General features: G+C 39.3%; 1 protein-coding gene across 1 annotated transcript in view; it reads right to left on the bottom strand.

Moving 5' to 3' along the window:
* The window catches only part of CUBN (cubilin), a 140,111-nt gene that overhangs the window by 49,808 nt on the left and 67,531 nt on the right, over positions 1 to 22,772 (bottom strand). Inside the window, exons 30-40 of the mRNA XM_056484926.1 lie at positions 20,024 to 20,198; positions 18,201 to 18,382; positions 12,864 to 13,020; positions 11,124 to 11,240; positions 8,525 to 8,638; positions 7,417 to 7,545; positions 7,009 to 7,141; positions 3,931 to 4,136; positions 2,859 to 3,040; positions 1,055 to 1,244; positions 208 to 405 (exon numbers count right to left, since the gene is read on the bottom strand). Of these exons, the coding sequence (XP_056340901.1) occupies positions 208 to 405; positions 1,055 to 1,244; positions 2,859 to 3,040; positions 3,931 to 4,136; positions 7,009 to 7,141; positions 7,417 to 7,545; positions 8,525 to 8,638; positions 11,124 to 11,240; positions 12,864 to 13,020; positions 18,201 to 18,382; positions 20,024 to 20,198 (1,783 nt within the window). The remainder of the gene's footprint in view (positions 1 to 207; positions 406 to 1,054; positions 1,245 to 2,858; positions 3,041 to 3,930; positions 4,137 to 7,008; positions 7,142 to 7,416; positions 7,546 to 8,524; positions 8,639 to 11,123; positions 11,241 to 12,863; positions 13,021 to 18,200; positions 18,383 to 20,023; positions 20,199 to 22,772) is intronic.

The raw sequence follows: 22,772 nt of genomic DNA on the forward strand, positions 1-22,772 counted from the left end.
AGATCTAGAAATATTTTTATAAACACCAAATATTTTGCTAGACTTTGCTAATTTTATTTTAAGTAGCAGAATGTCTCAGATTAGAGGAAGAGTACTGCTCCCATTGCTATCTAGATTCCTTAAACTCAGTGGAGATCAGAATTTGGGGCATTTGGACCTTGGGTCTCTACTGCATCCTGTCAGGGTGGGGCAAGATTGGCTTCTCACCATCTTTGATAATAAGTTTGTCATAGTTGCATGAGCTGTGAGATTCTATGTCTAGTGCCAGGACATTGAATTCCACAGTGGATCCAGGAGCTCTGATAAGCCACATACAGTCCTCAAGATTTCTGTAATTCATTGGCCAGCTTGGTGAGAAGAGGAATGAAGGTGTTTCTTCAGCTGTTACAGCCCCTCCACATGCACCTGTTATGGACAAGAAGACAAAAAAGAAAGCATCCTCTTTTTAAACCAAATACACCCCTCATGTAACATAAGATGACAGTCCTATAATAAAGCTCAACAAGGGCACAGTGATGATATGTGTAGTTACAATAGTGCAGGAATTCTTCAACTTCAGTTTGGATTGCAAGTATAAAACTTGAAAATCCTCATCCACAAGGATGTTCATGTGGCACATCCTGCAGCAATGATGTGACATATTTTACCTTGAGGAATATCTAACAAAATACCTAAGAGCATTTACCACAGTTTGTCATAAGTTATTGTGCTTGGTTCATATCATAATGGGCAATGATTTAGAATGGTTTTTCAAGAGGGATAATCTTCCATGAAAGCATTAAAAATGTTTAGATTTAATTAATATCTTTTTAAAGGGAAATGATCCTCTAGCAACATGCTTATTTTTAGAACACTGCAAATTACTATATCTAAGGGTCTTTAGAAATTGTTTTTAAAAGATAGTAAAATGCTTCATTAAAATGTCACTGAAAGCTTTCCCTCATTAATAACTCAGGCTTTCTCTAGTGGGGAAGTTGGTTTGGAATTCTTTAAGTAAAGTTGAGTGTGTCACTGGCTGTACTACTTGAAACTGTGCAACTTACTGAATACCCACCTCTAGCAATGGTCTGTGAAAAAGCAGAAGCATCCACTGCATACCACTCCAAAAGAAAGCCTTTCCCAGCCACAGATGAGTCTGAGTGGAACTGGATTGTCATTGAACTGCCAGAGGATTCAAAAGAAGCAGAGGCTGCACCACAGTACGTTGCAATGAGACGAGAATGAACTGTGGGCCCATCATACACCTGCAGAGAGAACAGTGCTGTTCCTCACAGAGCCAGATTTTCATCTGCCCCATGCTTGGACAATTTCCAAGGAGAAAATTGCACTCTGTAAATGAGGGATCTTTCAACAAATCCAAATCAGAAAGAAACTTCTCATAAAAAAGGAACAAAATCTCCCTTTCCTTTATATGGTGTTAAAAGTGAAGCTTTCACATAAGAAGGATCTGAACGGAAGTCATCAAATTCACCTTGTTCCCTATCACAAGGCTGCTCTTTGGGGACATAGAATGACATCCCACTTTATAAAAAGTCCACAGATAAAATTTTTTTCCTTGACAGGAAAAAAAAACCCAATCATGATATGCAGGGAAAACAATAGGAATTACTTTTCTTTTTTCTTTTATATTTTTTTCCCCACTGAGGAACATATGTATTTTGAGTTCTATCAGATAAATATGCAGAAATATTTTTTTTCATGGTATGTATTTATAACCCAAAATCTTGGCTGGTTACAAGATGTGTGTCCTTTGCCACCTTTCAAGCTTATTTTGTTCTTCTCAACTACCACCCAGTAGAAATGTACAGTAGAGAAAGCTTGGAATCATTATATTAACATTAACATTACATTAGTGATTTGATCCTTGAGGCAGGTTAAAGGTCAGGCTGATTTACACTCAATAAATATCTAGTTGGTTTAAGAAATTAATTTTGCTTTCAGAAGGACAAAGAAAGGCAGGCTGAGTTAGGAGGAAAAAATACTGTTAATATATGACATGAGATGAAATAAAAAGTTTTATTTCCTTTTGAACTAATATTACATTTGATTATCAGTAAATTAATATTTTAAATTAATAACGAACCAAAAATATTGAACTAGTATGAATTTTCTCAAATATATAGAAGAAAGATAATTGATTAAATTTTACTGCTAAAAAAAAAAGAAAGAAAGAAAGAAAGAAGATATTTGCCTTATTTAAGTGGTTTTGTTAGTTAAGTTCAGAAAGAAGTTCTTTTCTCTATTGTTTATTTTGCTTAGCACCATGAGTACTGTATTGAAGAAGCCCCTCCTTATTGCTGGGGGGGTTGGACTACATAACCTGTAAAAGGCCCCTTCCAACTCCAAACTATTCCACTATTCTGTATTTTAACCTGGCTAGACTGTATTACAGGGGGGTACAGAAAAACAATCAAACTGGAAGAAAGAGGCACCTTTCTACTGCCAGCAGCCAAGTGAGCAAAGAAGGTGCAAGTAAAGAATTGTTCCCTGTAGGATTTTAAAATAACTTTATTTTTAGAAGCATTGAGATGTTACTATCACTGTTGTCCTTAACTGAACCAGCATGAAGCAAATTTCAGTCTGGTATCTGACCTGAAATTCTTGAATAGTAACATTCAGGATTGTACCATTGCAGACTTATTTTTAATAAATCTCAAACTTACAGATTGGAAATATCTGTTAGGGAGCCAAAGAGTATGTAACTCTTCCTGTAATAATAATTACTGAAAGGACAACATAGCTAAAACAATAAGCCACACTAGATCCTCAGAATTGCTTCACACTCATCTTGTAGGTTTCTCTGTTCATCCATTTTACCAAAACTGATTGAAATAAAATAACTTCTCAGAATGAAAGACCTTTAGATGGTCGTAGGGGCAGTTGGGATGATTCTCGACATCCATCTGCAGGATACGGCCGTGGATCACCTGGGAAGCGTTGGCACTGATCCGCCACCGGTAATCGGCATTGTGAGGATAACTCCTGGGCCACTGTGGGGAAGCTATTTGTCCTCTCTCTCCCACAATGTCATTTCCATACACTGAAAAAAGAGAAAGAGACAACTAATGCCTCTAATTCACCTAGAGTAAAAGAATCACTGGGGTGCCCATTACCTTAATTTACTTAGGACTAGACAGTGCTGTACGGCTGTAAGACATTTCTCAGACAGTTCTAAGATGCACATCTAATTATTTTCTTGTTTTGAGAGATGCAGTGTTCCCTTTTCTGATGGAAATTACCCATTTGAGGCATGTGTGTCTGTGCAGGAGAAACAGGAAGACAGCACATCTAAACTCTGCTCTGACTCTGACTACTTTATGTCCATTTCTACCCAAAAGCATTAAAGATTTTTTTTTAAATATCTGTGCATGTTCTGGTGAGAAATGGTTCTGATTTTATTGCGGTCTGAACTATTGATAATTAATTTTGAAAAGGAGTAAATCTCAAAAGAAGGGAAATTATTAGAAGTTTAGCTTGCATAATCAAAATGGCTGTGGATGTTTGGCTTCAGCAGTCAGACTGATGCTGGCAGTGGTCCCTTGAAATTTTGGATCTATAAATTAGCATAATTTCCTTTTTTCTAATTCCACTCCCTGGTTGATAGAATCTAGATCCAAACCAGAAGATTGACACTGTCACACTCAAAAAGCAAAATGGAAAGCTGGGAAAGAAATACTTTTTTCTTGATTTGCCAACAGCCTAATAAATATGTTATACTTACATGCAAACTAATTCTCTTCTGGCATGTCTAACAGCATCCCTTTACATTCAGCAGATATTTTACAAAATACTTTTTAGTGAATTTACAGACTTCTTAACATCAGCAAATATTTTCTAATAGACTTTAGAGGGCAAAACAATCACTTCTTAGAATAATTTCAGAAGTGCTATGAAAGAACAATAGTTTTCAATCAAATTACATCTACTTACAGTGAGAGAAGGTGGCCCTGAAGCCAACATTTGTGCCTGAGCTGTCTGAGACAAATCTGACCCACAGGATATGTCCAACAGTGGAGGTGTAATTTGAAGGCAGGGAGCTCCCGCAGAATCGCCCTGCCAGCCTGCCTGTGTCGCTCCCCTCACGGATCTCCAGGTAATCTTTGGTGCAGCTCCTGCTCTCCTCCATCTGAAATTGCCTGTTTCAACAGCAGCAGAGGAGCATTAGCATGCATATGACTGAGTACTTCAGAGTGTGCCCTGCCAGGCCATTAATCCCACTGTAGATGGTATCCTACTGTATGAGTTAAGAAAAGGGCAGCAACAAAACCCTCAGCATCTGCCAAAGCCATCAATACAAGGCACTCACTTTCCAGTCCCTTATTTAGAGTTACACATCCTAAAGAGTTCTCAAACCCTTTTAAAATTTCTTGGTTCTCCAAGAACAAGTATGAAACTCAGAAAGCCTTGAGATATAATCCAGATTTTTAATGTAAATCTAGTGTTGGGTGTAGAGAATATTTTAGGCCCTTCATATGTGTATTATTTCAGCACACTGGTGAGAAAATAATTGCTGATTTAGTTGTAGTTAACACCTCAGAGTTCAGAAATCTCTTAGCAGTTTCTCCAGAATATAAAATATTACTGTTTCTCCGGCCTCTCTGACTTTTATATTTCTGGGTGTGCAAAATTATAACATGGATTGTTATCAGCTCTTCTAAACTGTTTTTACCATAGTAAAGAAATGAGATATAGTAATCAAATTATAAATTCTTAATTATTCCACCAAGCTGAATGCTAAATATATTCTAAGAATCATCTGTTATTCTAAGTGAATTGCTTTCATACAGACCAACATGGCTTTCAGAAGCAAGTTATGAATATATAGCAAAGATTCCAGAGAGTGCCTCTAACAAGCAATGCCTTAAATATTTGTGCTTTCTGATACTCTGGTTACAACTTCTTTTCAGATTTGAATATAGCCATATGTGTTCAGCATACCATGCTGTGAAATGTTTCCAATCACTCATCTGGATATATTGCAGAACAATTTAAAGCTAACCCTCACATTGCAAGATAGACATTTCAGTTCAGACTGAGCTGAAGAAAATTAATGTCTCATGCCAACAAAACCCCCTAACATTACAGGAAATAAAACAAACAGTGCTTTCTAACTCAATTACTCCACGCTTTCCAGTATTTTCAGCCTGTTTTTCAGCTAAGTGTAACTGAAAAAAAAGAATTAACATCTACTCAGTGTCACTTTATGAAAGTTTCTGCTTCACACTAGAATTTTTGGTTGTTTGTGAAAAGTTACTGCTTATTTTGTAGCATTTAAAAAATGTTTTCAGGCTTTTGGAAAACATATTGAAAAAGGTTTTCAGGCTGTTGTGCTTTTTCTCTGCTCCAGTGAGTAGTGGAGGAATAGAATGTCCTTTTCATTGCATTAGTGAATCAGCACATGCCTAACAAGTTGTGCCTTATGCAGTCAGTGTGTTACCAGAAAAATTTTCCTTTTGTTCTGATTAACTGCAAATGCAGGCTTCAGAGTTAGTTTTCTTTTCCTGCTCATTCTTGGCAAGCTTTGCTAAAGGTCAGTGCTCTCTTTCTTGGCAGCAGCCACTGTCTGATGCCCGGAAACCAGGAGGCTCAGAAATCTACTTCATGGGTAAAGAACAACCTAACAGCTCTGGTAAAGGACTCCACATTATTCTCCACATGACTTCTCTGTCAAAAGTGTTCAAATAAAGGTAGTTTACTGAAGGGAAAACAAAATTCTATCACGTATTCTTCTGATTCCTGTTGCTTTAACTGGTGGAGAAATTTTGAAGAGTTTAACATAAATTTTAGAATCTCAGAATAGAATCATAGAATGTTTTGAGTTGGAGGGGACTGTAAAGATCAAGTAGTTCCAAACCCCCTGCCATGGACAGGACACCTTTCACAAGACCAGATTGCCCAAATCCCCATCCAATCTGGCCTTTAACACTGCCAGGTTTGGGGCATCCAGAACTTCCCTGGACAACCTGTTCCAGAACCTCATCACTCCCACAGTAAAGAATTTCTTTCTAATGTCTAATCCAAACCTGTCCATTTTTGGTTTGAAGCTATTGCCCCTTGTCCTGATGAAGAGGCTCTCTCCATCTTCCCTGTATGGCCCTTCAGGTACTGGAAGGTTGCTAAGAGGTCTCCACACAGCCTTCTCTTCTCCAGCCTGAACAGCCCAAACTTTCTCAGCCCTTTCTCAGCCTGTCTTCACAAGGGAGGTGCTCCTGTCCCCTTTTCACCTTCATGGCTTTCATGTCTTTCTTACACTGGGGGCAGCACAACCATATGCAGTGTTCCAGGTGGGATCTCACCAGAGCAGAAGAGAGGGGCAGAATCCTTCCTTGACCTGCTGGACACACCCTTTGGATGCAGCCCAGGATTCCTTTGGCTTTCTGGGCTGTGAGTGCACACTGCTGCCTCATGTTGAGTTTTTCATCAACCATCACCCCCAAGTCCTCCTCTATGGGGCTTTTCTCAATCACTTCCCTCCCCAAACTGCGGGCATATCTGGAATTGCTCTGACCCAGATTTAGGACCTGGCACTTGACTTTGTTGAATTTCATGAGGTTTGCCTCAGGCTACCTCATAAATGCATCAAGATCCCTCCAGAGGCATAACTCTACAATGTATGGAATATCTGGGCCCTTTATATTAATCAGCTATATAAAAACACTAAAATAAATCTTTATATTGTAGGAATTTCCTTTATAAAGAAAAGGCAGAGTGATGCTAAATTTCCTCTTCTTGTTTACGAGCAAGAACTGGCTTCTTCAGCATCCCGTGCTGTTCAAATAATAAACCACCTATTTATATAATGCTGTATATGCCTTAGTATCAGCAATGACTAATACAGGGAAACACTGATTGCAAGCTGCCACTAACCCCTGCTGTGTTCTCTTTCCAAGTCACTCTAAAAATACGTTTCAGCTTTATCATTCGGTAATTACATTTCCTAATAAACACAGAGCATCCTTCCTTCAGTTCTGCTAAAGGCTGAGTAATAACCCCTGGCAATGCATTTACATGAAGGACAGCTGGAGGCGGTTGCCAGGGGAGCTGAGGATTGTCCAGACGCACTCGCTGTTGGGCGGATACGGCTCGGGATAGCCAGGGCTGCTGAAAGCTCCTCTGTCCATGAGGAAAGTGCCCCCGCAGGCTGCAACAAGAGAGAGACAACAGAGGCTTGGAGAGGATGGCATTAAATAAAAAACAACAAAAAAAGCTAGACTGAGACAGAGCACTTGCTAATCAAGAAAGCATTTCTCCTTGTCTCTTTGCCCTTTAGCTTGTTGATGTACTTGCTGAGACCTTGGCCAAAAAGAAGAGGGGAGGTTCAAAAATTGAATGGCAGAGAGAAAAAGAGGTAAAGGATCTGTTCTTTTTATTAAAAGCCAGAGGCATAAGGAAGTGGCAGCTGTTGTATGGACTTACATGATGATGATGCAGCATAGGTGGCATGGAAGCCCCTGGCAGCAGTGTTGCTGTTGGAGATGAAATTCACCACCAAGGCATTACCAAAAGAAGTGATAGGATGTGGCATAGAAGTGCCACAGTAGCGGCCTGAAAGAGAGCAGACCAGAGAGGGGAAAAAAATCAGTGTTTGACATGTAATTATTACCAGTAATTTTACATTTGAAGTTAATGCCTGACAACAAGCAGGAGTAATGTTTGTTGCTTACAATTACAGTTGTCAATTCAATCTACAAAAAAAGAAATACTCCATTACATTTGCACAAAACTCAACTCTTGTGGCAATTTTTTTTAACATGTTGGTAAAGGACCTCTGCACTCCAGACACCCTTGTCCCTGGCTATTCTGTCATTGAGTGCCCTCAATGAAAATGAAAAAAATGAGGAATTACTGACCAATTGGAAATAAGCCCCAACAAAACCTATCAAATATATGTGACAGTAGTGTCCGTTTTGCTCAATTGGAATGGGGAAAAAAAACCAACTGAAAAATAACAGACCATTACTCCTGTAATGGATTGTAACATGGGGATTAGGAATATGAGTCAAGGTCTGTCAAAAAGGCATCAGACAGTAAAAAGAAAGATAGCAGCTAGTATCACAGAATACTTTGGGTTGGAAGGAACCTTTAAAGAACATCTAGTCCAATCACACTGCAATGAGCAGGGACACCTTCAACTAGATCTGGCTGCTCAGAACCTCATCCAGCCTGACCTTGAATGTTTCCAGGGCATCTACCAATTCTCTGGACAACTTGCTGCAGTATTTCACCATTCTCATTGCAAAAAAATTTTTTTTTATATCTAGTTGAAATCTACCTTCTTTTAAAACCATGACAATCTCAATATGCCTTTCTAAAATGTTTTTTCCCATCTTTCTTACATGTCCCTTTAAGTACTTAAAAGTCCTTTTGGCAAGTGAAAGCCAAAGAAAGGAGACAAAAAATGAATTCTGCTCCTAGTTACAAACCATTTAAATTGACTGCAGGAGACCATGAGCAGAAAACCTTCTCCTGCTTACCTTGGGTGCAGTTCTATATAGATGAAATACACAAGGGAAAGGTGCAATACCTTGAAGAGGAGCCTCATAGTTATTCCCATCCAAAATCTCCACAAAATCCGTTGTACAGTTTTGTCCATCATTCTCAATATCAAAGTCAGTGAACGAAAGTGTGACGTGGTTGACTGGCAACAGTAAAGAGTAAAAAGTTAGGAAGAAGTTTGTAATTTCACAAAGAAAAACTTATATGCAAACCAATGTTCATTTTTTCCCCTGAAGTCAACGAGTCTCCATAAAGCATATCATCTGAAGAAGTTTTCTCATTATATATTGAATTAATCTGATGTAAGTGCATTAACCTTTAGTGCAAAAGTCCTGGTAAATCTCTTCAGCACCTTTCAGTTCAATCGACATAAGAAGGACAGGATTTAGCATATACACATGGATTTAAGCTTCCTTGTTCCTGGACAACTTCATTATACACTGGAAACATTAGCAAATCAAACATGGAAAATCTAGAGACATGCAGAAACAAAACCTACACACCCATGACCTGCTGTCCCTTTGCGATCTATACCATAGATCTGGACAATGTGCCCTGCTCCAGGCTTAGAAAGAGCCGCTTCTTCCATCATATTGCAACATTCCACATTCATCAATTGGACTGGCCAAAGGATCATTAACTACCCTCAGCTATACTTGTACAGAATTGGATTTTCCACACTCTTGGACTGCAGGCTACATCATGAAAAAAGAGTATTTCTGAGTCAGGGTATTTTTGACCCTCCTACTGCTCTTGCTTGTCTGATATAAACAAAGGTGAAGTCACAACAGGCAGAAGAGAAGCTGTCCTTCTAGGACACCAGTCTGGGACAGAAGTTACTACTGGTCTTAGGGTTCAATGCAGTTTGAGCGGGTCAGAAAGAGTCTCATGATTTAGATAATAACTAAGTTTTCTCCCACACTGACCAAGATGAATTTGACACAAATGTTTTCCTTCACACTGGGCCCCACTTAATTGGCTTGAATAAGCTGAAATGACAGCCATGGAGCCCAGGCTGCACCAGCAGTGTGCCAGGCTGAAATGACAGCCATGGAGCTCAGGCTGCATCCAGCAGTGTGCCCAGCTGAAATGACAGCCATGGAGCCCAGGCTGCATTTAGCAGGGTGCCAGGCTGAAATGACAGCCATGGAGCCCGGGCTGCACCAGCAGTGTGCCCAGCTGAAATGACAGCCATGGAGCCCGGGCTGCACCAGCAGTGTGCCAGGCTGAAATGACAGCCTTGGAGCCCAGGCTGCATTTAGCAGGGTGCCCTGACTGGCACTCAGCTGCACACACATGTTCCACACTCCTTTGTGTCCCGCCTGGTAAATCAATTACCGCTATCAATGCAGGTCCTCAGGATACACAGCAAAAAGGAAAAACACAGTGGGTGGCCAGAGCAGGAGACTTGTTGGCCTTCCCAGTAAAAGCAGAGCAGGAACTGCTGTGGGCTGCCATTGGCTAAATCTATTGGACATGGGTATGCAGTGCAATGTATGTGCAGTATTTATTGATGTAATGCCATGCGACGGCGTCACGAAGCCACGTGGAGCTGGAACACGGGGCATGGGGTGGTCCTGCTGGTGACTGGAGCAAGTCACTGCTTCTTACACAGCATTTTTATGGTCTCTCATACTCACTCCTGGAATTCAGCAGACAGCAGTCATGTGCGAGTTTTCAATATGAATCCAGGGAAAGTTTGTCTTTAAAAATAAACATTGTATAGCTGATGATCAGCTCAGGTGATGTCCTTTTCATGGACATCCTATTTGTATAACTAACTATGCTAAAAGAAGAATTGCTAATCTCCTAATTTATGTTTTGGTATTTTCTTGGCAAATTGATATTTATTTAATAAACTTGAAAAATTAACTTATAAATATGATTGAAACATTCTAGGATTTTAACAACAATATCTAAATATAATATGTACAGATGAAGTAGAATAGTTGCTATTTAAAATTAGGATAACAGGACATCATTACAGGATTTAACACATACAAATTATTTTTAGGAATCTTAAACAAGTTAAAGGTAATAGAGGGTATTAAAGGTAGTAGCAGTAGCTGATGGAAAATATTTGGTGTTTTATGATCAATCATAAATCTGTGTAAAATTATGAATGGCTGAGAGTGTATCTGTGCACTTAACAACAGTTTATATATATATTTTTGTTTGCATTTGAAATTGAAATTTCTGTGTACCTATTCTCATTATTCAATCTATTTTTTTTAATGTTAACATTTTTCATGTAACACAACTCCAGCTTGAAAACTCAAGACCAAAATAAGGCCCACTAAATACAAGTGCTTTAATTATATGTAAACCCTTAGATTTTCTCACAAATTAATCCAATTTCACATAGTATTCAACACCTCATTTATAATTATAACACTTGGGTCACAGTAAATTGGCTGAGATGACAAAATTGTAAATTGTTTTCCTCACTATGCACTAAATCTTTTCAGTGAAATCTAACTTGGGACAGATTGGGAGAGCCACACTCACCAACTACCAGGATGCAGAACTTCCTAAAGAAATAAAGGAGGAATTTTGCATTGTTATCACAGAAAAAAAGATGAGGATGTTAGTCATCCCAACCAACTATAAAAGATGTTTTTACTTACATGGTTCCTGAGCCTGAATAATCCAGCTGCAGTTCTGATTGTCTGGGTATTTGGCAGGATACAAAGGAGAGGAAATTGCTGCCCCAACTGAATCTGACTCTATGAAACTTCCACATGCTTTAGAATGAAACACAAAGATATAGGTACATATATAAGTATTTATATATACAAATCACCTTGCTTAGATTCTGTAGTAAAAACGAATGCATGAAGTGTAACATGGTACATCAGCATGAAATGAGGATAAAATTCGCAATAGCAGTTAATCAGAAGACACTTAAGGATTAGCTCCCAGCACTGGATGCACTTTCTTGACATGGATCCTCATGCCATGCTGCACCTGGCTGACCATCTGCAAGAAGCCAGAATGACTTTAGACCTGATAATTTTCATCTCTTCATGAAGAGATATCTTGGGGCCAAAATAACTTGGTTTCAGGGTAGTCCAATACACCTATTTCTCTGGTCATTTGTCTATGTTGGCAACCAGGAAGGACAAAATCCTAAGTAACTCTCCACAACCTTCCATCACCCAAGGGTGGCCCCACATTGCATTGGCAGGGTCCTCTTGTGAGCTGTCAGCAAAACTGCAATTGTGTGAGGTGTTGCACACGTGCTAGAGCTGGACTGACTGCAGAACTCTGGCTGACAGTGCTGAGGGCTGCCATGCCTCATCTGCCCAGGTCAGAGTTTAACACATACCTGTTTAAACTGCAGGGGGAGGAGATGAGTCCCAAACAGTGAGGCTTATTTATTGTAAAACACCAAAGTAAAGATGGGATTAGTTAACTGAGTTTTCTCAGGAAGAGGGAAACTGGGTTGCTAACATCCTAGGCAGGGAGCCCTCACTCACCAGACATGGTTTGTGCAGTATTGAATCCAGTAAATGTGTTCTGAGAAAGCTGAACAGTTTAGGCTCTCACAGCTCTTAGCCAGAAATGCCTAATTAGGTATTTAACTAGTACCTCAGTAACTGGGGTTTCTGAGATTTTTGTTGATACAAAATCCTCCTTTTCCTCATAATTTTTCACAATATTTTCAACAAAAGAAACATTTCTGGGAAAAGCAATAATTTGTAGTGAAAAGAATCCTGAGAGGAAAATGAGAGAAACTGATTTTCTCTGCAAAAATTAAATGCCTGTATCTCAGGGAAAAACTGTTTCCCAAATTACTGAGAAAAAGTACAAGCAAATCACCAGGTATCAAATAATATGTAACTTCAGGAAAAATTCTGCCCAGTTGGTGTCATTTTTCATTAAAAAGGAATCCATGTAAAATACCAATTAGTCCACCACAAATTGGATAGTTGATGTTTGGCAGGGTGTGCAGCCTGAATCCATGGACTTCATCAACAGCACCACACAGAATTCTTTTATAGCTTTTTGGATTCATGCGCATGGATGGACATATAAAATGTTATTTTGTCACTAGGTCTGTGGAAACTGCCAGTTGCACATTTTTCTCAGGACAGTTATGGACAGCTTACTCTAGGAAGGAAGAATAAGAGGTAGCTGATGTGTGCTAGATGCCCTGCTATAAAAAGTATGATTTCTTCTTTTCCCAGTTAAAGAATCTAAGTTGATCCTCTGACTTTAAAGTCTTTAATCAATAATTTGGAAAAATTTGTTCCTGGTAAAGATACACAGAAATGACACTTCCCATTATCAGCTGTGCTAAAAGACTGTGCCAGATACAAAGTGGTGATCAGATAAGAATGCCTTAATGTAAATGATGAACTTACCCTGAGTGAAGCGAGCACTGAAGCCCCTGTGCTGGATGGTGGTGTCGGAGTGCAGTCGGACGTACATCAGGTTTTTGGAGGATGTGATAGGAGCAGGATGCTGTGCTCCACAGAGCCTTCTAAGAAGGGGTGCTTCATTGTTAGGACCATCAAATACCTGTTAAGAAAAGATAAAATGAAATATTTGGTTTTAACGGGAGTATTGAGAAGACTTTTATTCCATTCCTTATCTTATGTTTCATATATTTTGATCATGATGTAGTCCTGCTATGGGCAGTGCAAACAAACTGTACATTGCCTACCTTATATGGCAATTTCCAAAAAATGCATATATTTCAGATTGAAGCTTTTGTGACTCTTGTAACAGAAATGCCCCAAGAAAATGTTGTCTTTCATGTGTACTGGGTATTGAAGCAAGTCTCCTTTAACAATCCAGATGTCCCCATATATTTGCTTTTTTCTGTCAATGGCTAACACGAGCTTCTGTGCAACTTTCATTCAGTTAAACCCTACATCTTGTCTCAGTAAAGGTTTCCAAACTGGCCCAAACATGCAACTGGAGCACCAGGGAGAGAGCTATGACTCTGGATAAAAGTTCACTAGGATTATGTTTTTAGATCCAGCATCAAGGATCAGAGTACTATATCTAGGTTTTATAACAGCTTTAGAGTGCTGAATTACACACATATAAATGAAGTGCTATTTAAGGAGAGTGTAAAGAAAAGTTAAAAAAATAAAAAAGGAGGAAGAAAATAGACAGGTTTACAAAACTTCACTTTTAATTTTATCACAATTGTCTTCCTTCTCTTTTTTCCCCTACAGCTGATAATTTTGTTTCCTTCCTGTTTCACAATCAGGAAGAGAAGGACAGAGAATTCATAACTCAAGCAACATCAAAATTTTGACAAAAGAAAGTACAGAGAGAGAAAAATGGCCACAGTCTCAGTCTCCCATTAATCCTTCCTAGCACTCCAGCAGAATCTGACTGATGATTTGTTGCTGCTGTGTTTGGAGCCATGGGACAGTCTCAGAAGTGGCTGCCTTCAGCAGTAAGGAGTGCTGGAGACCCCAGCACAGTTACAGGACCCACAGAGGAAGAGCCTTTGGGCTGCAACAGCAGCTGAATTCAGTCCCTGTTTCAGCATTAATGCCCTGCTCTGCCATAGGCACATCATTTCATACAATGGAGAAAAATATGGATTAAAATATGTATAGGAGCACCCAAAAATGGAGCCAGGGTGCTAAAAGCTCTATAAAAGACATACAAATGCCATCAGATTAGAAGTCATGTACTTTTTATTGAGAATGTCTTCCTTTACTTCAAAATGCCTCACATTCTAGCAAGTCTGAGTAAGGCAGCACCAATGAATTAGAAATTTTTAACTAGACTGTGTAACACAATGCAATGTTTCTGCTTCCAGTATTCAAAGGCTTTTGAACACACTTGTGAAAAAAACCAAAACAAAACAAACCAGCAGCTGAGAGAAAGATGACCTGTCTCAAATAAACCTCAGAGCTAAGAAACAAGGGACAAACCTCCTGCTTAATCCCCTGACATACCCTACACAGTCAATGCTGTTCTCATGAATTAAACATTTGCCTGTGATTCTGTGAACACTAGCTAGCTGTGTGGGATCTTGTGATGGAGTATTAAGTCTGCAACGCCTGTTAAAATGAGTACCTGGTAAAGACACCCAAAAACATCCATCCATTCAACCTTTTCTTCTCTCTTGGCAGCCTGCCACAATCAGCCCTCTAATACACAGTGTGCAGTGTTTATTCTTCCTCTGCACATATATTCTGTATATAAATCAGACTGCCTGGAGTTAAAAACCACAAACCATGGAATGTGGGGGAAAAAAATAACCCTTAGGAATTAAAGCAGTGTCTTTGCCTAGACAGTAGTGAGAGGATTTTATCTGAATGCTAGAACTGAGAAGAAGCATTGCATTGACAGGGCATAAAGGGAGGGCCTGACTACTCCTGGTAAAATGCTGGCTTTGATCTGTGTGCCTCTGCCCAGCTGAGGATAGACCAGGAGGATTTCAGGCTTGCAGTTAGATCAGAAACCACAATATTCACACACAAGTTCAGAAAAGAGTCTCTGCAGTTTCTTAAAGTTATTTTAAAAACATCTGAGAAATGCATTTTTGTGGCTGCATGACTAAGGAAAACTAATGCATCTGCTTACTTAAAAGCCAAGTTTTCAGTTGCATTGTGCATAACAGCAACTCCCTTTCCACAGTGAACATAACTGAGTGACTCATTGCCTTCTTCTTCAAATGTGTCCTGAATTTTGCACAAACACATGACAAAAAGATGTCAGTTTTTGCCTTCTGAGCCAAAAGAACTCCACATATTTCTAACTGTTCTCTCTTGAAAGATCCTCTTTGCCAGCACCTGGAATAAATGAAGTTGTACCTCCTCTCTATCTCCCAGAAGCTTACATTTCTACATTCCTTTGTTTTACTTGTTATCCTGCAACAGGAAAGAAAAATAACATTTACTTAATCAAACTCACTGGACAGAATAAGCTATTTCTCACTCCCCTTTTTCCCTTTTTCCTACAAGCACTCCTTTCTGAGCTTTGTCCTCCTCCAGTCTCCAAATACTTGAAACTCTTGCTAACCTGAGCTCCTGGCATAGCATCAAATACATTATTGGTTAAACATAGTCCAAAATTATAGCAACTGGTGCATTCACAATTTCTTTCCCTCTACTTTCCTTCAAATAAACAATATTTTTGTGAGTCACAGTCTCCAGACAGAAGTACACATGGATTGGTACACAGAGAGGAATTAAAAATTTACTCAAGTATGGTGGCTGGCACTGACAACAAAAAAACTCTTCTCAAAGACCTTATGCTTTTTACATAATATAACTGAGTTAGACTTGAGATTAGAGAAAGGCTATACATCCTCATTTAACAGATGAAGAGATGGTCATCTGTTCTGTGAACAAATAAGAAAGAAAACTGAGATGCAGAAACAGGACTCAACTAAATTTAGAAAGCTAAAGGAATGAAAAATGTGCTCACTGCACTCCCTCCATTGGCTCTAGAGGGAGCTCAGGGCAATTATCCCATGATTTACCATCACAGGCTCAGAATACATTTGGCTGAACCTAGATCTGTGCTCAGATTCACATCTGAAATCACTGAGCAGAACTGAAAAACGCACCAGGCTGTATGGAGCTGCAGCATAGCCAAGAAGCAGCAGACACACTCTCACTCTGCTCACATACCACACATGCAATGGAAAACCTTAGAGGAAAAAAATACATTTTCGTGTGTTCCCCACACACAGAAAGGAATTTATGGTAGAAACATTTGAAAAAAAAAAAAAAAATCTTGAGTCATAATGCAGGGGAAAATGAGTGGATCTAGAAGGGGGGGAGTGAAGGAAAAGACCATTGGTGCACTCAAGGGTGGAGGGAAGCCCCAAGAGAGCTCACAGAGCAAATAAAATCCATACAGATAAGTAAAAGATTCAAAAAACAGAAAAGGGTGGAACCTCTGTGCTACACATACATGGTAGTTGTTCTGATATTAGGGAGAGACAAACAATCCACCTGCTTCCTTAGCTGCCTGTATTTTCCATTTACACAGCTTTTGGAATGCAATTCCTAAACCATTCACAGTCAGACATCTACTTATATTTTCCAGCCACTCTCTGTCCCCTCACTCTGTTCTCCTATGTGTGAGGCACATAGCAAATCTTGAAATGAGATAAACACAAATCCCATCTGGGTGTTGGTAACAAGTGATTCCCCTATTATTGGCACACCAGGAGTGAAACAATCCTCATTTACTCCTTTCCTGCCCTGCTGGTTCCCCTACATGAGCACTGAAAAACTCTACCTCATACACCAAGGCCTCAGACCCTTTTATTATCTCTTAGCTTCAAACCAACATTCCCCCTCATCAATTTTCAAACCACACTCTATATGGTGGGCAGTGATTGATGTCTGCATTAAATTTGAGTCTCCAGATGTGTTTGCACAGCTGGGCCTAATGGGGAACTTTCTCCTTCAGCACCCCCTAAAAAACAAAACGCAGAAGCAAACAACTGATCCTCTTATAGCTCTGGAGGACAAGGGGTGTCACTGCACAGGGTCTGCAGGCTCTGTTCACACAAGGAGCTCTGGCACAGCCATCTCCTCTGCCCACTGAGGGAATTATTCTATCCAATAATTCAAAACTCAGTGTCCTATCCAGTCTGTAAAGGTAATGGGGAATTTGTGCTTGTAGCTGCAAGGAGCTTGTGGAACTGAGTACTCCACAAAATGTTAAGATATGTGTAAATATCCCTTGGCATCAAGTCTAGAAGAGAAACTGGTATATTAGGCCATTTCAGAATTTAGCCCTTAATTTGTGAATGGTTTGTTTGCCTTAATACAAATACTACCATCTCAGCCGGTGTTTCTGTCAGGCACTTTGACTTTCTACTCCTGTGTCATAGCACAGAAGATCTAAAAGTTCCTTTTCAAAGGTCCCCTGATGTAGTTAATAATTTAAATAAAAAGACATAACCATATTTCCTTATGCTTTATAACCTGAAAAAAAAAAAAAAGAAAAAAAACAAACCAAGAAACAGAACTGTCATTGTACAAAGATATATTGTGGGCAAATGAAATTTTCAGTTCTGCTCAGCAAAATGGGGACACATTTCCTTTTTTTCTAGTTCAGTACAAAAAAGCTTTACGAGGCAATGCTGTTAAAACTGATGCTGTTTTCAAAAGAGTCACAGCTTCTGCCAAATTTAGTTCTTTGTGAATGACAGTTTATCAAGGAGAGGAAAAGTAGATTTTGGGCTGCAGCCACTGTGCTTTATCTGACTAGTACTGATCACACATGCCTTTGTACTGAGTGAAGTGCAATCTGACATTGAGGGTCAGGATTTCATGTCCCTGCTCCCAAAAGGCCAAGAGGAGACCTGGAGAGTTTTCATTGTTGAGCAGCAATTTGAGTTTCTGTGACACCAACAAAAATTCACAAACCAGCAGCAATGTGAAGCTTTAAAGAGAGCAGTGAGTCTGATGAAGCAATTAAACAGACAGCTGCAGAGCACCTGAATAAACAGTGCATACATAAAGAAAATCAGCCAGCAACAATTAATTCCCTCTGGATGGAGACTCCCTGTCTCCTGAGTTTGTAGCAGAGTGTGGGCAATCTGCTCTATATGTCAGCAGCTCATCCTTGGCTCGGAGCAAGCTGTGGTAAACTGCACTGTAAAAGGGAAAGGGTGTCATCATAACAGTCATCTATGCATGAGGTTATTTTGCAAGCATTTCACCAGACTAATTAAGAAAACTTGTGAAATTTCTTTTGTTACTTACTTCAACATTGTCATAGTTACATGAATGGTGATTTTCAATGTCAAAATCTGTGAAATTCAATAGGACTCTGTGGCTGTGGTCAACTTGGATAACCCAGGAGCAATCTGTGTTGTTGTTGTAAGGTTGAGGATAGTTTGGAGAATGGATTTCCCCACTGGTAGCTTGGAAAATACCACCACAGCCTGAAAAAGACACAATCAGTTTCAATCACAAGCTCTTTTCTCTTATGCTTAGTGAGAATCTCCCTCTATTTTTAAACTAAGAACACCTCCTTCTTTATATTTCCTACATTAAGCTTTTGTAAGATGCTACAACTGTTGAAGTGTGCAGCAAAAATCAATGGAAATTCCTTTAAGGAAAGTATAACATTATCATTATAATTGAATATGCAAAAACACTGCTCTGAGTAACATAGCCCCAAGCTGGTACTAGATGTTGTAAAGGCTGAAGCACTAGTGCTGGTACTCCTCTATCCTAGATACTGTAAAAGCAATCCAAAATACTGTTCATAGGAATGCCAGAGACCTGGCATACTGAAAAAGCAATAACTAGGCCTAGCTGAGCATGGGGGGAGAAAATTACTTTTTTACTGACAGAGCTGGGAGCTCCTCATGACTCATGAGCTGTGCAGCAATTGCAAACCTCAAATTTTTACTTCTCTACCCATGAGGTTGAGGGCTTCCTGAGGACTCCACCCTCAGATACTTCTGGTTAGAACAGATCTGTGCTCATGAATATCTAAATAGCCTGGAATGATGGATTCTGTGTGGGAAGTACCAGGGATTTCAACAGGACTTACACAAGTGGACTTTTATATCTTAAAAAGAGATGGAGGAGGGAGAAAGAAAGACATTGGGATTGCTGTAGGTGGAAGCAGCCTGCTGGAAGGATAAAAAAACTATACTGTTACTGTACTGTTATTGCATTCTGGTGAGTGGGTATTTTAGAGGCTAGAGGGGGTTGGAGTACAGCAGGCAAGACATTGTAAAGGGATAAGAAAGCTTCAGGGGGCCTAAGTAGAAAAAAAAGCTGCCAGATCTCAGAAGAGGATTAATTCAAAGGACTATTGTAGACTTCTTTTATTAGGAAAAAAAATCTTGTGCCTTTCCCATAAAACTTGTGGCAGAGGAGAAGTATAAACCTTGACAAATTAATGAGTCAGTGTGCTTAATCAAGCAAAACTGCAAGAATTAAAATTTGCCTCTCATCACTTTTCCTTGAAATTATTTTCTGATAATTGGCTTTTTTATAAGAACTCCCATATAGAGGTGGAAGTCTTTTAAGCATATTTCTTCTTTTCCTTATAACTAGTATGGCTAATCACATTGGGAAATGGATGAACCTCATAGAGATCAAGTATTTACTAATCACTCCAGATATTTTTGGGGTCCAGTCCACTGTTTTTCAAGTTAAGCCATGTTCTCAGATATTTTTCACTTTACCATTTAAAACCAAAAGCATCATTCAGTGAATAAAGGACTCTGTATGGGTAAGTGGGTGGGGAGGAGTGGTAGCATGCAAAATCCTTTGCTGATTGCAGGAATGTTTTCATTAATTATGTAGAGAAGAAACCTAAACAAAATACATAGATAGAACTGGATTTAATAGAGTTAATAATTAGAGTTAATAAATAGAGTTAATAATTAGACAATTTTTAACTCTGTGTGTTTTTCAGCATCTCATAGTGTTACCAAATTCAGTATCACCAAAATTCTCTTTCAGCTTTCAATACTGTGCTGTTTGACTACTTTGAATGCTTGCATGGTGGATCCTCAATTCTCAAGACCACCTGAATTTCTCATGGTATTAATCAGTATACTCACCACCTGGATTTTCTTGCCAGGAGGCATTGAAACCTCTCCCTGTCACTGCTGCATCTGTCTCAAAGCGGACAATGGCTGAATTGCCAGTGGTGGAGACTCGCAGGGGGTTCTGTGCTGATCTTGAAACACACAGCTGGGCCAGCCTAGGAGAGAGGAAATCTGGGCCACCAAAGACCTAGGAGTGGAAGAAATATTGTCAAAGTTTTCCAAAGAGACTATCTGTCAAACAGCCTACATGAGAACTGCTTAGTTTTTAGGAGAAAAAAAACCAAAACATCTCTAAGTACTGAAAATGATTCAACATTTTAAAATGTAAAGCAGATAATAGAGTCATTTTCTCTGCAGACTTACTTGGTATCTGAACCACCTGTACAAACCAAATTTTAAATTCTAGATGATTTGAGAACAGCCTTGCATTAAATAGAATTTTCTGTTTGGGGACTTGGCCAGATTCTTCTTCCCTTTCCCTGCAGAATTAGCACCTTAGCTCTCCAGGCACATAAACCCAGATTTTTTTTTATTTTTTCATGCTTGTGCAAGAAAACTGCTTCTTTTTGCAGGAACCTGTGCTGATGATTTGCACCACTGATATTTAGAAGCATAGTTAAAGATGATTTCTAAACTGGGGGCAGATTTCATAATTCCTTCTGATTAAAAAAAAAAAAAACAAAAACAAAACAAAACCAAAAACAAAAAAACCATTGCAAATTTATTTACTTCAAGAGCAGCATAAATATCCAAAATACCAGATTTGGGTTCAAGTAAACCACATTTTAATAACGTTCTTTGGAAGCAAGGATATATAGCATACATATTTGCCACAAAATATGGGTTTTGGCTTTTAAGAGTAATTACTTCCTTCTCAGAAGAGAGTGCCTCAGGCAGTCATAAACCAGAGAACCACCACTCCCTTAAGCATCACAGCAGTATTATGTACTAAAAATGCATTTTTTAACCACGTTAAGTGAATTAGATGGCAGTGCTGAAGCCTTGTTAACCCTGTTTCTCGTTTTCCAGAAGGGATGTAGGTAGGATTTTAGTTTGAACCCATTTGTAACTGGTGGAACTGGCTCACCTTCCCTAGTCTTCCCTCTCAAAGCTGAAGGAAACACACATGCTCAGTGCATTTTCCAATTGACATGTGATTTTGGTGCCTAGAGCCCTCAATGATTGGATTTTCTTGGCTTCCTGCATGCTAATGAAATGGCACCCAATACTAACAGTCTGCGACCTTCCACTGTATGTCCTGGCAGGGCTGCAGCTGCAAAGGTCAGCTTGGCAGTAACCTTGGATGTGAAAACTATAAAAGAGATACACCAAATAAAGAATGCTGCTCTCTTTCAGCAACAGAATAAATAATAGAAATATTTTAATTCTATAAGCATATATTTTTATAAATCCCCAAACTAAACTAGAGAACAGCAAGCTCTAACAACAAAAAACCCCCAACAACCCAAAAAACAACAAAAACAAACAAACAAACAGAATAACCCCAAAAGCAGAGAATATGAATATAAGGCAAAAAATCCCATCAGAATTTTCCAACAGTAGCACCTCAAGTCCACTCCAAAAATTAATAGTTTGGTAAACATCAAAAAAGTTAAAAGAAGCAGTCTGTGCATCTTTCTCAGAAAGTGACAGTACTCTTAGAAACAGCTTTATATGTGTCCTTTTTTCCTATGATCACTTCAAGATGAGGGGAAACTCAATATTTTAATAAGCTTTGTCAGACATTTTTAAACCCCAGAAGCAGTTTGAGTTCTTTCCAAGCTAAACATCTGAGCAAGTCTAAGAAAGAGCTGAGCTAGTCCCCCCCACATCCAGGGCTAAGTGTACTGCATTGTTACATAATTTGATTAATTGTGTGCTCACTAACTACTCAGAGGGCCTGACACTGCTCTGATGTTAGAGATATAAGAGAAATGATTTGGTTTTAACTGGAAAAAAAATTCAGTGACTCCAGGTTAATGTGAGATTTCAGGAAATGAGGCTTGCATCCTCAGAAGAAATAAGGATTTAATTTTTCTATAAACATAGTCTGTCAGATGTTCAAAAGACAGCATTTTGCTTTGGTGGCTGATAACACAGGCTTAATAGCTTAAACATTTTTATTTTGACTGAGACAGCACTTTTTTTCATTCTGCAGGGAGGCTGCATGACTTGAATGGATAATGGCTCCTCTGTCCAATCGATCATCTCAAGGCACTCAAAAGAAGTCAGTATGGATGAAATCACAGCTCAGATTCAGAATCTGTAATGAAGCTGTCATGGTCTGGGAAGCAGCCTGTTTGTCCCCTGGAAGCTCAGTGTCTTCAGAAAAATCTTCCTGCCTGGCTGCTTGTGAGGCCCAGTGACTGCTGCATTTGTCAGAAGTCTGTTCAAATGTGAATTTTAAAATGTGTTTGTGGTACATTCTCTGAGTCAGAGCCACAGCATGAGATCTAGCAGGAACACATGCTCTTAATCATCTAAACCAGCCTAGGGAAGCTATGTGGCAGAGGAAACAGCAGGAGTTTCTAATATGCATCTAATAAGTCTCATGGACCAGCCTCCATCCCTGGTGCTCCCTGGGGCTGTCTGCACACCATGGGCAGGGGAGCAAACCCAGCTCTGACACAAACCCTGCTGGTTTCTGCAGCATTACCTCAGAAATCAACTTGGCCCAAGCAGAACACTTTGAATTGACCTGTTGGGAAAGAATTAAGGATGGGGAAGAAATACTGATGGAAATCTGAAGTTTGTGGGTCTC

Source organism: Oenanthe melanoleuca, chromosome 2 (genome assembly GCF_029582105.1).
Source record: "Oenanthe melanoleuca isolate GR-GAL-2019-014 chromosome 2, OMel1.0, whole genome shotgun sequence".
Taxonomy (NCBI): Eukaryota; Metazoa; Chordata; class Aves; order Passeriformes; family Muscicapidae; genus Oenanthe; species Oenanthe melanoleuca.